This window comes from Sapajus apella, unplaced genomic scaffold, assembly GCF_009761245.1.
Source record: "Sapajus apella isolate SASKATOON/1434 unplaced genomic scaffold, GSC_monkey_1.0 scaffold61, whole genome shotgun sequence".
Taxonomy (NCBI): Eukaryota; Metazoa; Chordata; class Mammalia; order Primates; family Cebidae; genus Sapajus; species Sapajus apella.
In genome coordinates this window covers 5207103-5223669 of record NW_022437001.1, presented here as the reverse complement: position 1 = coordinate 5223669, position 16567 = coordinate 5207103, and the positions used below count along the sequence as shown (strand labels likewise).

The window sequence follows — 16567 nt, the reverse complement described above, 5'->3', positions numbered from 1 at the left end:
TACCGTTTTATATGATTCGAAAGTTTTACAGTTTTGCCTTTTCATGCTTAGGTCTTTCCATGTTTAAATATTATTTAAAAAAAATTGAGGCCAGGTGTGGTGGCTCATGCCTGTAATCCCAGCACTTTGGGAGGCCGAGGTGGGCGGATCACAAGGTCAGGAGTTTGAGACCAGCCTGACCAACATGGTGAAACCCCGTCTCTACAAAAACAAAAAAAATTAGCTGGGTGTAGTGTCATGTGCCTGTAATCCCAGCTACTCAGGAGGCTGAGGCAGGATAATCACTTGAACCCAGAAGGTGGATGTTGCGGTGAGCTGAGATCACGCCGCTGCACCCCATCCTGGGCAACACAGCGAGATTCCATTTAAAAAAAAAATTGAGAACAGCACAATAAACATGAATTGGAGGAAAAATGAAGTTTCAAAAACTGACAGTGGGGAATGTTGAAAAGGTTGGAGGCGGTGCACGTGGCAGAGCAGGGGCCCTGTGGGGAACCTTTGTATCTTCAGCTGAGTTTTGCTGTGAACCTAAAACTGCTCTAAAAACAGTCTGTTAAACCATTTTATTACCATAATATGACTCAGTCTTCATTATGACAGTAATGTGTGAAGGAGACACACAGGAAGACAATAGCTGTGTGAAGTGTAGAAATCAGTGAACACTTTCTTAGAAAGTGCTTTAAACCTGAGGCAGGATTGTAGCATACTGGTCAGGCCGTGGCCTTTGGATAGGTGGTTCTGAAGCATAATTAAGCCTTTGCTGCTATTGTTTGTAGCTGTGCCAATCTTATGCAAATTACTTAACGTCTTTGAGTTTTGGCTTCTTTGTTTGTAAAGTGGTATAATAATCTTTATATATCTCTTGAGAATTTTTGAATGAAATAAAATATGCATATCACGTGGCATGGTGCAAGGCCTGTAAAATAAATGTTAGACTATTTTAGTAGAGTTTTCCACTGTTCTATTAATCTCCAATTAAGATGAGGACCTCTGTAGGTCTTCTTGCAGAATTAATTCTTTATACCATTTCTTCTGGGCCTTCAGTTACCTCTCTGATTCTGTTTTCTATGAACATTCTTTTTGAATCTTCTGAGTTTCTCTGGGTGGAGTAGTGATTTGGTAGTCAGTTGAGAGCACCTGGTTGGCTGACCTTGGGCTTTTGAGATCCTGATGTTTGAAACCACGGCAGGCAGCCAGATAGCATCAGGCCACTACCAGGCGTGTGTGTTCCTAATCACAGCCTGAACTTCAGAATTGGGCAAGTCCTGACTGGAGTGAGCAGAGAAAGGGAAAATGCTTTAGTGAACAATGGGAAATAATCAGTCTGAGGAAGAAGGAGGTGGGGGAGGGAATAAACATTTCTCTAGTATCTGTTCTATGGCAGGGTATAGACTGGAAGGCAGAGGCTACCCGGAGCATGCCAGGTTGAAGATGGTGGACCACTTGACAAGGAAGTTGGGTCGTGCCTTCTCATAAATCGAGTGGAGGAGAGCTCTACAGCTTTACCAATTTTAGGAGAAATAAATGTCTTTCATGCCTTGACTTAAAACAAGTACCCAAGTCATCATTACACTTTTCTTTCTAGGTTTGTCAGTGGCCCAGCGGAAGTTTGCTCATTCACTCAGAGACTTCAAGTTTGAGTTTATTGGTGATGCTGAGACAGATGATGAACGATGCATAGGTAATTAGACATGAGGTTTTGGGTTGTTTTCCTTTGCCATGGCCACCAAATAATCATTCCTTTCTTCTTACAGATGCTTCCTTACGTGAATTTTCAAATTTTTTGAAGAATCTGGAAGAACAGAGAGAAATTATGGTGAGTTGAGCGGGGTATAAATTAGTAAGTCAGATTTCAAGGGGGAAAAATCTGGGTTTTGAAGCTGGTTCTGGTAGAAGTTTTGATGCATTTATCTCTGGGTACAGTAGTGCATTGTATTGGAAAGATGAGGTTTCAGGATCCCTGATTTCTAGTTCCATGAGGGTGCTGACGGTGGTCAGAACTTGGAGAAGCTCCTGGACCTCTTGACCAAGGTCTGTCCTCTTCATCTGTAAAGTGGACACGTGGACTGTGTCACTGCTTTCTAGCTTTTTGTTGCATCAGAGCACTTTCATTTATGTAGAATCTCATGCAGAAGCTTAATATGCCAAGGGGATAAAAGCAAAAACCCTTATATAGAAGCAGAGGACAGAGGGCAATGTTAACACCTGACTCATACCCCTGAAGATTTCTAGGCTGTGTGGAAAGGGAGAGAACTTGGGCCTTGGAGGTTTTTCCGATCCCATTTTGCATCAAGATTTATGATCATAACAAGAATAAGAATAACTACACTTAGCCACGCATGGTGGGTCATGCCTGTAATTCCAGCACTTTGGGAGGCTGAGATGCGTAGATTGCACAAGTTGGGGAGTTTGAGACCGGCCTGGCCAACATGGTGAAACCGCATCTCTACAAAAATACAAAAACTAACCAGGCATGGTGGCATGTGCCGGTGGTCCCAGCTACTCAGGAGGCTGAGGTGGGGAGGATCACTTGAGCCCAGGAGGCTGAGGTTGCAGTGAGCCAAGATTGTGCCACTGCCCTCTAGCCTGGGTGATAGAGCAAGACCCTATCTCAAAAACAAACATAAATAACCAGCTGTCCCCCATGGGGTGCTCTTCATATGCGATGCTATGCTGAGTGCCTTGAGTGTATGGTCTCATTTAACATGCACTCAACTGTAAATTTTGGGATTATTGAATAATATTTGCCTGCTTTTCTTTTTATTTTTCCTGCTTTTCTTAAAAAGCTTGTATTACCTTCCTAACATTCTTTGATTAAACCAAATTTACAGTAGAATTGCTTCCAGATTATGACACACCATCTATTCCCATCATTTATTTCAGGCTTAAAAAAAAAATACAGGCTGAGTGTGGTGGCTCACGCCTGTAATCCTAGCACTTTGGGAGGCCGAGGAGGGCGGATCACGAGGTCAAGAGATCAAGACCATCCTGGCCAACATGGTGAAACCCTGTCTTTATTAAAATACAAAATTAGCTGGGCATGGTGGCGTGAGCCTGTAGTCCCAGCTACTCGGGAGGCTGAGGCAGGAGAATTGCCTGAACCCAGGAGGTGGAGGTTGCAGTGAGCCGAGATCGCACCACTTCACTCCAGCCTGGCAACAGAGCAAGGCTCTGTCTCCAAAAAAAAAAAAAAAAAGATTCTTTTTTCTATGTTCTTGAAAATGAGTGCTATCTAGAATTATGTTATAGTATATCAGTGAGTTCAGATGTGGCAGAAATAATACTGGACGTATTAGCTAAGTTGGTTTACATTGACAATGTACCAGTGTATTAATCTGTTCTCGCACTGCTATGAAGAAATACCTGAGACTGGGTAATTTATAAAGGAAAGAGGTTTAGTTGACTCACAGTTCCGAAATCCTGGGGGACATCAGGAAACCTACAATTGTGGCAGAAGGCAAAGGAGAAGCAGATACCTTCTTCCCAAGGTGGCAGGATGGAGCGAGTGCAGGCAGGAGAAATGCCAGATGCTTACAGAACCATCAGATCTCACAAGAACTCAATATCACAAGAATAGCATGGGGGAAACCACCCCCATGATCCAGGTATCTCCACCTGGCCCTGCCCTTGACATGTGGGAATTATGGAGATTATACTTTCAGGTGAGATTTTGGTGGGCACACAGGGCCAAACCATATCAGCCAGGAATTGTTCTAAGCTGTTTACCAAATGCTAAGGCACTGAATTCTCACATCAGCCCTATGAGGTAGATTCTGCTATTGTTCCCCATTTAACAGATGAGGAAACAGAGGCACATTACCTTGCCCTAGATCACATGGCATCTAGGAGGTAGAGCTGTATGTGTTAAGCAGGCACTCCAAACTGCCCTCTCTGTCACTACAGCTGGCTTCATAGGTGTCACTCTAGTTTCCTGGGTTGTGGCTGGTAGTCAGGGTGTATGTTGGGTAGGGCTGCAGGAGGACACTGATTTGGATTTACAAAGTGACAGACATATGTCCTCAAAAAGCCCTAATATAATTTGTACTTGTTCCTAAATTTTAAGTTAATTTGTATGTAAATACGGTAGCTACTGTAGAGGGTGTGTGAAGATACTGTGGTCCCATGAGGTTTTTCTGGCACACACTGACATATTAAGTCATTATTCATGTGATCCTGTAGTCATCAATTTTTCAGCTATTTAGGAAAGACTAAATAAGATAGTGGATAAAAATTGTGCCATGACGTCACTTTCTAGTACACGGGGTTGGTTGTGTGAGCTGGTGAGGGGTGTGTTCTTAGTTTATGTTAATAGTGTTAATTTTTTGTTCTTAACCCTCTTTGATAGTTACACTTTCCTGGCATCCTGAACGTTTAGCACATACCTGTTGATCTCTTTTTATGTTCCAGTTGCTGTTGAGAATCTCAGGACATAGGTAAAGGCAAAGAAAGCAAAGTCTCCACCTTCATGGAGGTTAGATTCTAGTCAGGGGCAGTGAGAAGTAGAAATAAACCTGTGATCCATTGGCAGACAGTGAAAAATGCTGCACAATAGAATAGAGGTCAAGAAGCCAGATGGGGATGGGCTATAGCATGTCTGGAGTGGTGAGGTGCTGATGGCCTTTTCAGCAGGGTACTGCACAAAGGCCTCATCCTGGTGTCTGGAGGAAGAGAGTTCTGAGCAGGGTGGTGCTGGATTTTAGCTCTACAGATGTCAGGCTTAGTATTGTGTTTCTGTTTTAGGTTCCTTGAAATGGAGTGACGAGGTCCAAAAACTGGAGTATGGTACTGGCTCCAGGCTGTGGGGAATAGACAGCATGGTTTGCAGAGCTGTTGTTAGCTGACCGACTGGTTTAATCTCCAGCTGTGATGGAGGTTGATAGGGTCTCTGTCTTAGACGAAGTTGGGCTCTCATGCAGGATAGGAATGAGAGTAGGGTGGTGTCCGTATAAGGCCATGAACTTTAGAGAGGAGTGGTGTGGTGTGACACACAGAACTCATTGTGGAAACAGAAACACCTGCTAGAAAGCAGGACGCTGTCAATAGCTGGGGTAGGGGCACTGGTCGCCAGTGACAACCTACCACGGAATTACAGGACACTTCCTAATGCTTTCTTTCTTTTCAGCATGAAAAATTTCAAACACATACCAAAGTCGAGAGAAATATGCAATGAAACTACATGGACTCAACATGCAGCCTCAGACCAGACTCATTTCTCCTGTGCTCCTTACTCACCCTGAGCTCCTGCTTTCCCTGTTATTTTGACAGAAAGCCCAGTGTCACCTCATTTCATCCATAAATACTTCAGTATATATCTGAAAATGCAGACACTTAAAAAAAAGCAACATCTTTATCACAATCAATAATTTCTTTTATGAAGAATTAAGTCATATTCAAGTTTTCCTGATGTTCATTTAAATTCTGTCTCTCCTTCCCTCCCCTACCCCTGCTCCCAGTAACAGTTGGTCTCTTTGAATCTGAATCCAAACATTACATTAAATTGATATGTTTCCAAGTCACTTTAAATCTGTAGGTTCTTCTCCCCATCCGCTTCTTTCTCCTTGACAAGAATTCCTGATCCTTAGAAACTAAGACAAATAGTACTTTTCTGGCTGGGCGCAGTGACTCATGCCTGTAATCCCAGCAGTTTGGGAGGCTGAGGCGGGTGGATCACCTGAGGTCAGGAGTTCCAGACCAGCCTGGCCAACATGGAAAAACCCTGTCTATTAATAATACAAGAATTAGCCGGGGATGGTGGCAGGCGCCTATAATCTCAGCTACTGGGGAGGCTAAGGCAGGAGAATCGCTGGAACCCTCGGTGCAGAGGCTGCAGTGAGCCGAGATTATGCTACTGCACTCCGGCCTGGGTGACAGAGCAAGACTCCGTCTCAAAAAAAAAAAAAAGAAAAAGAAAAAGAAAGAAATAAAAATAGTACTTTCCTAACTTAGCAGTGAGTTGCAATAATGAAATTAGTAAAAGTGGGAAAGTTGAACACTTAACCCGTATTGACATTGTTTGTGTGTCTCTAGTCTTGATAGTCACTGATCATTTTTTTTTAAAGTAGAATCACTATGGCTACCTTTGTTTCTTTAAATACCTTTGAATGCTTACTAAAACCTAACTGATGCATTGCTAAACAGTGCCTGAAACTTTTGAGGAAGAATAGATACTTGCCTCAAGAAATTTCCAGTGTGGTACTGGGGAATAAGTGGTAAAGAGCTAATTAAAACAGCCTATACCAAGTGCTTCAGACAAGGAGTGGAAAAAGAAAACAGAATATACACAGTGCGCCCGGCCAAGATAGAGAGAGTGGCCCACACGGAGTGAGCAGCCCCTAAGTTTGTGGTTGTTAGGAGAGGGTTTATGGAAGAAGTATTTGAACTGAGAGTTTGTGGTGTGGAGACACAGCAGAGGGTCTTTGTATAGTTTATCGAGCCCATACCACCGACAATGGGACAAGGAGATAAGGAAGGTCTTTAAGCAGCTAAAATGGATACCAGTACGTTCTGAGAACTTTGAAAGACTCTTGTTTTACTTACAATTTTTACAAACCATCAGCATGTTAAAAGCCACAGATTAAGAAAGGAATGCAAAATGACAGCTCTAAAATGGATGCCAGTACATTCTGAGAACTTCGAACGACTCTTGTTTTACTTACAATTTTTACAAGCCATTAGCATGTTAAAGTCAGATTAAGAAAGGCATGCAAAATGATAGCTGTAAAAAAAAAAAGGTAGAAATAGTCTAAAATTGATTCAAATGATTTAATAATAATGGTCACTTAATCTTTTTTTTTTTTTGAGATGGAGTCTCACTGTTGCCAGGCCAGAGTACAGTGGTGCTATCTCGACTCACTGCAACCTCTGCCTCCTTAGTTCAAGTGATTCTCCTGCCTCAGCCTCCCGAGTAGCTGGAACTACAGGTGCGCACCAGCACATCTGGCTAATTTTCGTATTTTAGTAGAGACGGGTTTTCACCGTGTTGGCCAGGCTGGTCTCGATCTCTTGACTTCATGATCTGCCTGCCTTGGTCTCCCAAAGTGCTGGGATTACAGGCCTAAGCCACTGTGCCTGGCCCACTTAATCTTTAAAAGCAATTAGTTTAGTATTTTTTGAAATCCTAAATTGAATAATGGTGCAGCATAATATTAATAATTGGATATTCCTAATTAAGACTGAGTCATTAAAATATTAAAACCGTATTGCCAAATATTTTAAAAAGCTTTTGGAATCCTAAGGGTAAGATGGGACTTTAGGTTTTAAGGGATAAAGTCATGTGTGTGGATGCTCAGCAATTTCTGTTGGTTTTGAGCCACCAGTTATATATGTCCATATGCCTCCTCTGTATACCTAAATAGACTGTATTATACAGTTCAACAAATATTGTGTGTCTGCCACGTGCCACATGCTATAAAGATAAAGATGTAAGTCCTGTCCTTGAGTAGTGAGTCATCCATTGCAGGAGATGGCTGAAAGCATGTAATTTCCAGTGTGTTTCATGGTAATCAGATGATTGGGGAATTCAGGGAAGGCATATTGGAGAAGTGGTATCTGAGCTGAGCTGAAGGATGAGCCTTAGCTATGTCTAGTTTCCTCCTTGAGGGGAAAACTGTGGAGAATTTGAAAAGACGGAAGGATATAAATGAATTGTTGGAGAGAGAAGTAGAGCAATCACCAGTCTAAGAAAAAAAAAAAAAAAAAAAAAAGTCAGTGTTTCCTTCCACCCTTTAAAAAGTTAATATTGGCTTTTTTCAGGACAGTGGTTTGGTTTTTTTTTTTTTTTTTTTTTTTTTTTTTTTTTTTTTTTGAGACGGAGTTTTGCTCTTGTTGCCCAGGCACAATCTTGGTTCACTGCAACCTCTGATTCATGGGTTCAAGTGATTCTTCTGCTTCAGCCTCTTAAGTAGCTGAGATTATAGGCGCCCGCCACCACACCCGGCTAATTTTTCTATTTTTAGTAGAGACAGGGTTTCGACATGTTGGGCAGGCTGGTCTCGAACTCCTGACCTCAAGTGATCTGCCTGCCTTGGCCTCCCAGAGTGCTAGGATTACAGGAGCCGCTGTGCCTTGTGAGGACAGTGTTTTTGAGTAGTTTTTGCTGATAATGTTGCCACCCTTGACTTCAGAGGTGAAGAACTCAACCTGGGGAGCCAGATTGGGTATAGTTAGTGGCTGCACCTGGTGCACTCACTTCTGTGCGTGTTCTTGGAGGTAAGGGCTCTGTGGCTGTGTTGCTGCCAGAATTCCAGAAATGTTCTCTTTGGTATGGCAGGACATGTTGTACTTATCTGTGGTGGGCTGCTGTCCAGGAATCTAAGGACTTTTAAAATAGTGCTGTAGTGTTTATGTTGTTCTTTTAAAAGCCCTTCATATTGCGTTTACTTCTCTACATGTATTCTTTTATCAGATCATTGGATTTCATCCCTAGCCTAAAATGGTTGCTCAGTTTCTCAGGATTCTGGCAAATCAGGGCAATCGTTTGAGGCCCAGAGGTTCATTAAAGCTGCAGGGGAGCGCGGGTACCAGAAGAGAGAAGGTGGAGCTTGCCCCATGGTGCACTAAAGGTACCTGAGATGGAGCCGTTTGCCTCCCTCTTAACCCAAGGGGTGCTGGGGGCAGACTGGGCTTCGAAGCAGATGTGAGGAAGTGTCTTGTCCCCCCCTTTCCCTATTTGGGCAGAAAGGCCTTTTGCCTATGCAGACTCTTCAGGCTTTTGAGAGCTTTTTTTTCTCCTGTTGTTTTTCTCTACCACAGACTTTACCGTTGTGAAAATACCAGGCCAGGGATCACTTCCTTGGTGACCTGCCCTGAGCTTTTGCCCCTTTAGGGAAGGTACTAAGCTTCTGCGCACCAAAGCTTTTGTTAGTAGTTCAGATGGTTGGTCACAGGCAAGACATGATGGCTGCTTTCTCAGCCCTGGCCTGTGCTTTGCTGTACTCCCTTCTCATCATCCTTTCATGCTCTCAAATTTGTTCCATAGTGTTTTGGACTTTTGACGTGGATTTTTGTTCCAAACTATTAGGTTGGTGCAAAAGTAATTGCAGATTTTGACTTTTTTTTTTTTTTAATGGTCTAAACCACAATTACTTTTTGTTGTTGTTGTTTTGTTTGTTGGGAGCCTTGCTCTGTTGCCCAGGCTGAAGTGCAGTGGTGGGATCTTGGCTCACTGCAACCTCTGCCTTCTGGGTTTAAGTGATTATCCTGCTTCAGCCTCCTGAGTAGCTGGGACTACAGGCACCCTCCACCATACCCAGCTAATTTTGGTATTTTTAGTGGAGGCGGGGTTTCACGATGTTGGCCAGGCTGGTCTTGAAATCCTGACCTCACGTGATCTGCCCAACTTGGTCTCCCAGAGTGCTTGGATTCCAGGCATGAGTCACTGTGCCTGGTTGAAACCACAATTAACTTTTGCACCAACCTAAATATATTTTTTAAAAGTGTTTCAGAGTATCACTAAAATAATATAATTGGCAAAAATGAATCAAATCTATTCTATGTTTTAGGAGAAAATATCATGCTATTCTTTCTTTAGTATGCCCTAGGGCACTTGTCATCAAGGTATGGCCCCTGGTCCAGCATCACTTTGGGAACATGCTGGAAGTGCACATTCTCAGGCCATCCCCAGAACTACAGAGTCAGAAACTCTGGGGTGAATTCTCACAGCTGGTCTTTCATTAACCCCTCCAGGTGATTCTGAAGCAGGCTGAAATCAGAGCTGCTGGCTTGGAGTGCTAGTGAAACCTTGGCTGGCAATTCTTTCCTTAGGGCTGGATCTGTCTGGAAGTTGGATATGCTCTGAATTGTTTTGTGATGACTGTGTCCCTGCCAGGAGGTTAAAATAGTGATCATAAGCCTAAGCTTTCATCTCTCATTTCCAAAGGATTTGGGACCATAGCTGGTTTGTGTTAATGGAACAGATTTAGTTCTTAGGATTTTTAGTGTTACTTACTTTGCATTTAATATTGCTTGTGAGTTCTTATAGGATAAGTACCTAAGGCATTAGATGCCATTGGAAAGATTATGCCTTTAGTTTTATCTTATTATAATATTTTATATGGCATATCATACTTGTTTTAATAAGTTCTTTTACAGTTTATGTGGATTTCTGTTGGCAAGCACATTCAGAATGGGGGAAAATTCATCTTGAACTTGTGAAAACATTTCTCAGTTTGGTTTAAAAGTTGTCAGTGACCTAATTTTATGAAGACTTTTTCCTCCTTGGAACTGACATTTACAATTGGACAATGTTGCTTTTTCTTACACTTCTCTTTTCCCCCTATAAACCTGTTATTCAGTCAGATAGTGATGTTTTTGTAAAACCTGTTTTTCAGGAATGTACCTTTTGAGAGTTTAATTTTACTGACCCAGAAACCTATAGAGATTATAGTCGGGAATGACTCAAATCAAAATTCAAAAAGGAGTGAAGATTGTCTTAAGCAGAAGACCTGTCTCCTTCCTGGACCCCTTTCCCTGCAAGGCCTTGCCCTGTGACTCAGTGTCCTTTCTGTTGGTGACTCATTATCATCTGTGGCCTCCCAGCCTTGTCATCATCAGATTCTACTTCCCTGTTGAAACTCACATTTCCTAAATTTCATGTCCTTAGGGTGTATTCTCTACTTCTGAGGAATTAGCCAGCTCTGCACTCTTCTCCCTGACTGCCCCGACATACACACACCCACCCACCCACACACACACGAGACACTGGAATGTAACCAGGCCACTCATTTAATTGTCTAATCCAGAGGAGTGATTCCATTATTGGGAATTTGTGCAGCTGAGTCTACTGTTTTACTAGGAAAATATTTTGGGATGAGCCAGGGCACCCAGGATCAGTCTTTAGACCATGTCATAAAAATACTGCATGTTGTAGTCTTGGCTCTGAAAACAAAGAACTGAAGAGAACTTAGGGAAACTTATATTTGACCACTTAATTAAAAAAGGAAATTGGAGCCCATTAAGGGTGGAGTTACTTGATCTACATCACTAAATAAATTCGTGAAAGAGATGAAAATAGAATCTTTCTCATTATGGGAGCATAAAGACATTATGCCTTGCCTTTTTCTCTTCGTAAGACATAATATTTTTCCTTCTATATTTGAACATTAGTGAAATGCATGTGTATCTTATCGTTGCTGTCCATCAGGCAGCAGTCACGAAAGGGACATGAGGGTACTTCTCCTTTACTCTTTGGACAACTGTACCTCCTCAATATTTCAGTCTACAGGCCACTTAAGACATGTGAATCCTGGTGGTTGTTTGAAAACCTTTCATTGAGACCTGGTTAGGTCAAGGAAGTGCTGGCATCAGTATCCAAAGAGTGGATGCCTGCCATCATCTTAGAAGGAAATCTTGGATACAAGAATGGAGCTCCTTAAGAGCAATCCTTAAGGAAATAATGCATCTCTAGTATTCTCAGTGGCACAGGGGAAAAATATGTGTGGTAATATGGTTTGGCTCTGTGTCCCCACTCAAATCTCACATCAAATTGTAATTCCTATGTGTTGAGGAGGGGGGGACCTGATGGGAGGTGATTGTGTCATGGGGGCGGTTTTCCCCGTGCTGTTCTTGTTATAGTGAGGGAGTTCTCACGAAATCTGATGGTTTAAAAGTGGCCGTTTCCCCTGAACTTGGTCTCTGTCCTGCCACCTTGTATGACATGCCCTGCTTTCCTTTCATCTTGTGCCACAATTGTAAGTTTCCTGAGGCCTCCCTAGCCATGTGGAACTGTGAGACAATTAAACCTCTTTTGTTTATAAATTACCCAGCCTCAGGTAGTAACTTCATAGCAGTGTGAAACAGACTAATACATGTGGGAAAACCAGATTTTGATGACTGAGATGAAAAGTGATTCCGAGGACTTGGATTTTGAAGAAGTTTTAGAAATATCTTAATAAATGTAGTTGGCTTACTTTTTTTTTTTTAATTTGTGCACGAGAGGGATACATGATGAAAACAGACCTTTCAAAGAGCTTTTTCAATATATATAAAAGTGCAAAGTGTTAAGCTATTATTTCAAGATTTAATTAGCAGAACTTTTTTTCTTTAAGATGGAGTTTTGTTGTTGCCCAGGCTGGAGTGCAATGGAGTGATCTCAGCTCGCTGCAGCCTCTGCCTCCTAGGTTCAAGCAGTTCTCCTGCCTCAGCCTCCCGGGTAGCTGGGATTACAGGCATGTGCCACCACGCCTGGCTAATTTTGTATTTTAAGTAGAGACAGGGTTTCTCCATCTTGGTCAGGCTGATCACAAACTCCCAATCTCAGATGATCAGCCCACCTCAACCTCCCCAAGTGCTGGGATTACAGGCATGAGCCACCATGCTCATGCCCTGCAGGATTTTTTTGGGGGCAGGATATAAAATAATGGAGGGTTTTACAGTTGGTGGTGATTCGATTCAATGACATATATATTAAGTTGGTGGTGGAGATTGTGTTAGAGATTCAAGTCTTAAGTGCCAGTGTAGGGGGGGAAATATGGTCTCAAAGCTGTGGCAGCTATGGGGCACCTCCCAGATACAGGGAGGAGGAGTGAAATTGACTATCAGGCCCAGCAGGTTCCATTGTGTTAGTGTGAAAGCCATGCCTCCCACATTCTGCTTGTCTTTGTCTGTTTTCTGTTGCTTATAACAGAATACCTGAAACTAGGTAAATAAAAGGAATTTGTTTCTTACAGTTAATGGAGGCTGAGAAGTCCAACGTTGGGGGAGGGGGGCACATCTGGTGAGGGCCTTACTGATGGTGTGGACTCTGCAGAGTACCAAGGCAGTGAAGTATACCACATGGTGAGGGGGCTGAGATAATTCAGGTCTCTCTTCCTCTTTCTTTCTATAAAGCCACCTGTGCACTCCTGTGATAACCTCATTAATCCATTAACTCGTTAGGCTGGGAACGAGGGCTTACACCTATAATCCCAGAACTTTGGGAGGCTGAGGTGCGAGGATTGCTTGAGCCCAGGAGTTCAAGACCAGTCTGGGCAATATAATGAGACCTTGTTTCTATGAGGGGGGGGGGGCAGGCAGGGAAGCCAAGTATGGTGGCATATGCCTGTAGGCCCAGCTACTTGAGAGGCTGAGATGGGAGGATTGCTTGAGGCTGCAAAGAGCCATTATTTTGCCACTGTACTCTAGAGTCTGGGTGACACAGTGAGACCCCCATTTCAAAGAAACTAATAAAATTAATTAACCCATTGATCCATTAATTCATCAGTGGATGAATCCATTCATCTTTTAAGGCCCTACCTCTCAGTGATGCCAGATAGGGGTTTAAGTTTTGACTTGTTTGAATGTCCCAGATCTTCTGATGGCAGCCTTGCTAGACTTTCCCCGAAATGGCACTGCAGCCGAACACACACCTCCCAGCCTGCCTGCCTTCCCTGTCTCCTTCCCCTGGGTCAGACTACATCACTGTCTGATGGCCCCTCCAGTCTTCCCTGACTCCCTCCCCGTTTTTTTCTCACACACATTTCCCCTGTAAATTTCTTGTATGTCTCATCCTGTCTTGGTGTCTGCTTCTTAGAGGACCTGGACTAACGTAAAAATAGACCATTTTGAATAAAAGATTTGGGGTATTCAGCATGGTCGTTCATCGGTTGCTATTATCACTATAAGCAGAAAATGTTACTTTCATGTAGAAATGCTGTTCTTTAAATATATAGGAGAATCCCACTTCATTTATACAACAAATATTTTGAGTGACTACTATGAGCTTATTCCGTGTTCTCACACCTGAGGATACAGCAAGGAAACCCTTGTCCAGAGTGCCCAGCTAGTGGTCACCTGGTAGAAAATGAGTTCCCAAGAGTCTTTCAACCCTCCACCCCTCCTTTTTGCTGTTGGCTGCCACTTTTTTCTCTTAGCCCATGCATCACAGGTGGGCTGGAAATAAAAACTTTTGTCATTGATCAAAGCTATTATTTTCTGAATCTTTCTTTTTTGAGAGGGAGTCTGGCTCTGTCACCCAGGCTGGAGTGCAGTGGCAGGATCTTGGCTCACTGTGGCCTCTGCCTCTCAGGTTCCAATGATTCTCCCTGCCTCAACTTCCCTCAGTAGCTGGGATTACAGGCATGTGCCACCACCACGCCTGGCTAAATTTTGTATTTTTAGTAGAGACAAAGTTTCACCATTTTGGCCAGGCTGATCTCAAGCTCCTGACCTCAGGTGATCTGCCTGCCTCAGCCTCCCAAAGTGCTGAGATTACAGACGTGAGCCACTGCGCCCTGCCTATTTTATTTTCTTGATTCAGCAGTTTATTGCCTTAGTTTGCACGAGGTTCCATTTCTAGCTGTGCTACTGAGTCATATCATTCACTTCAGAAACTAAAATTTCCTCTTATGTAAAACTAAAAGAATTTAAATTCTGCCTTATGAAACTTTCATTTCTATGGAATTTTTATTTTCTCTCATAATGTTCTGCCCAAGTATTTATTTTGTTTAAAATATCGAAGTGATGTCCTTACTGTCCCTTAGGCACAGAGGGAAGGAAGATCAAAGTTCAACATCTACACATCCTTATTAGGGAAACTCATTCCTTAAATACTAAGTAGCTTTTGTTTTAAGATTCTCATTTTTTTTTCTAAGTGTACTTAAAAACAAATCTTTACAGAGTGTATGTGATTTAAATAATCTCAGTAAAATTTCTACTTTCTTTTTTCAGTTAATGTCCTTCAGAATGGATGATAGCTATTCTTTTGTGGTGGGCAACCAGACCCTAACCCATGTTTGTTCACAGAGATAGATATTAAGAGAATCATAGACTTTGGTGATACATTGACCTAACTTTTTTTTTTTGAGGGAGCCAGGTCATAGGCAGATATTCAGGGAATGAAGGCAGAGGCCACACGTTGTCAGGATTTCAGCCCTAATACTCTTGTTAGGTTTCAAGTTTTTCAGGGTTTAAGATTGAAAGTTGATGAAATTCTTATTGGGGACCTTTTATTCTTGGATTATCCGAATGAAAGCAGAAGTGTGATAATTGAACTAGTCAATTTGGGATATATACTTTACAGTTATAGTTTCTAGCTTATGTGAGTCTTCTGTGGTCTGAAAGAACCATGCATTCAAGAGCCATTTTATATTAATTGGCTCCTGATTTTCAAGCTTAAACCCTGTAGAATTAATTTATAGCACCTGAGAACCTATGTCCCAGTTAGAGCTTTGTGCATGGGTTCATTAAAACCTCACTAGTACTTAGCTAATGAGTTTGAGCTACTACCATCATAAAACTGAATTTAGTTTTTACATTATTTTTTCTACTGGGAAAATTAGATTAGCTTGAGCTGTGCTTGAAAATAAAATATAAAAGGGTTTGTTTGGAAGCTAAAATTGCTTCAAGTATGATGTGCCCTTTTTTTTTTTTTTTTAAAACTTCATTGTTTTAGGTAGGGAGAAAGTATTATTCCTGCCTTGTAGTTGAGAATATTCAGGTAACAAAAGGAAATTGTAACTTTCTGTGATCTAGAAATAGGACTAGTTAAGGCAAAGCCAAAATGAAAACACATTGGCTTCCTATTTTTCCCTGCTGGAGGGCTCCTGTAGCAAAACTGATGATGAAATTTTTTCACTTTTTGCCAACATTAGTCTTCTGACTCTTGTTCTTTGTCTTATTATGACAGGTATTAATCAAAGTGGGGGAGCTTTATTGGCCATCTTAATCTTTTTGTTAAAACTTAAGCCTTGACTGATGGGGAAGGTACAGGATGGGGAGGTTGGATAGATGGAGAAAGGTACCATAGGATGAGTGTGGAGGGAGAGTGATGTAATTAATTAATAATCAGTTGGCTTAATTAGGGGAACTCCTGTATTAGGAGTATAGAGAAAAGATAGTATGAAAGCATTTTGGTAAGATTGTTTATAAGGTTCTGAAATTTTAAAAAATATTAATCCTTTATTAGTCTGGATTCTCAATTGCAGGCACTACCTAGTCTGAACATAAAGGAAATTTATTAAAGGGTATTAGGTGTCTTATAGTATCGTTAAGAGATTTGGGGAACCAGGATGATGCCCAGGTTGTGCCACAGAGCTGGGCTTAGAGAAGACACCACTATTGCCACTGAATGTGGACATCACAGTTTGCACCAAGAGCCCAACTGCCTTGTGGCTGTTGGAAGAACTGCTGCCTCTAGAAATTAGACTAGTTGCTGCCGCCTCCCTAGAATCTCTCTGGTTGCTGTTTTTTTTTTTTTTTTTTTCCCTTTTTTTAAAGCACTAGCTTCTGAATCAAAGTGTTGGATGTGAGTATCTCATTAGTGGAACCCTAGCCAGGTGTCATTACCTTACTGCAAGCCAGTGTCTGTCATTTTTGGCTTTTATGGTGGGAGGTGGGCTTTGCTTCAGTGGGGAGGAGAATTCCTCAAACAAAGGAAGGGGTTTCAAGTGCTGGGAAGCCCAAAAGGACAGAGACATTCGTGTATGTGCCTGATTGTAAGATGACATTATTTTCCCAGGAGAAGATTAAACATAATACAATTCTTTTAGACAACTTGAACAGGTATACTTTTAAGTATGCATATGTACATCCTCTAGATAATCAGATGTCTATCTTCATCTTTTACTTGATTAAATGTGTGCATATTTTAAAG

General features: G+C 42.0%; 1 protein-coding gene across 2 annotated transcripts in view; it reads left to right on the top strand.

Annotated features, from left to right (window-relative positions):
- Positions 1–16567, top strand: part of ARHGAP10 (Rho GTPase activating protein 10) — a 329689-nt gene that overhangs the window by 85531 nt on the left and 227591 nt on the right. For both annotated transcript variants that reach the window (XM_032246542.1, XM_032246543.1), the window contains exons 2-3: positions 1586–1681; positions 1755–1816. In XM_032246542.1, the coding sequence (XP_032102433.1) occupies positions 1586–1681; positions 1755–1816 (158 nt within the window). The remainder of the gene's footprint in view (positions 1–1585; positions 1682–1754; positions 1817–16567) is intronic.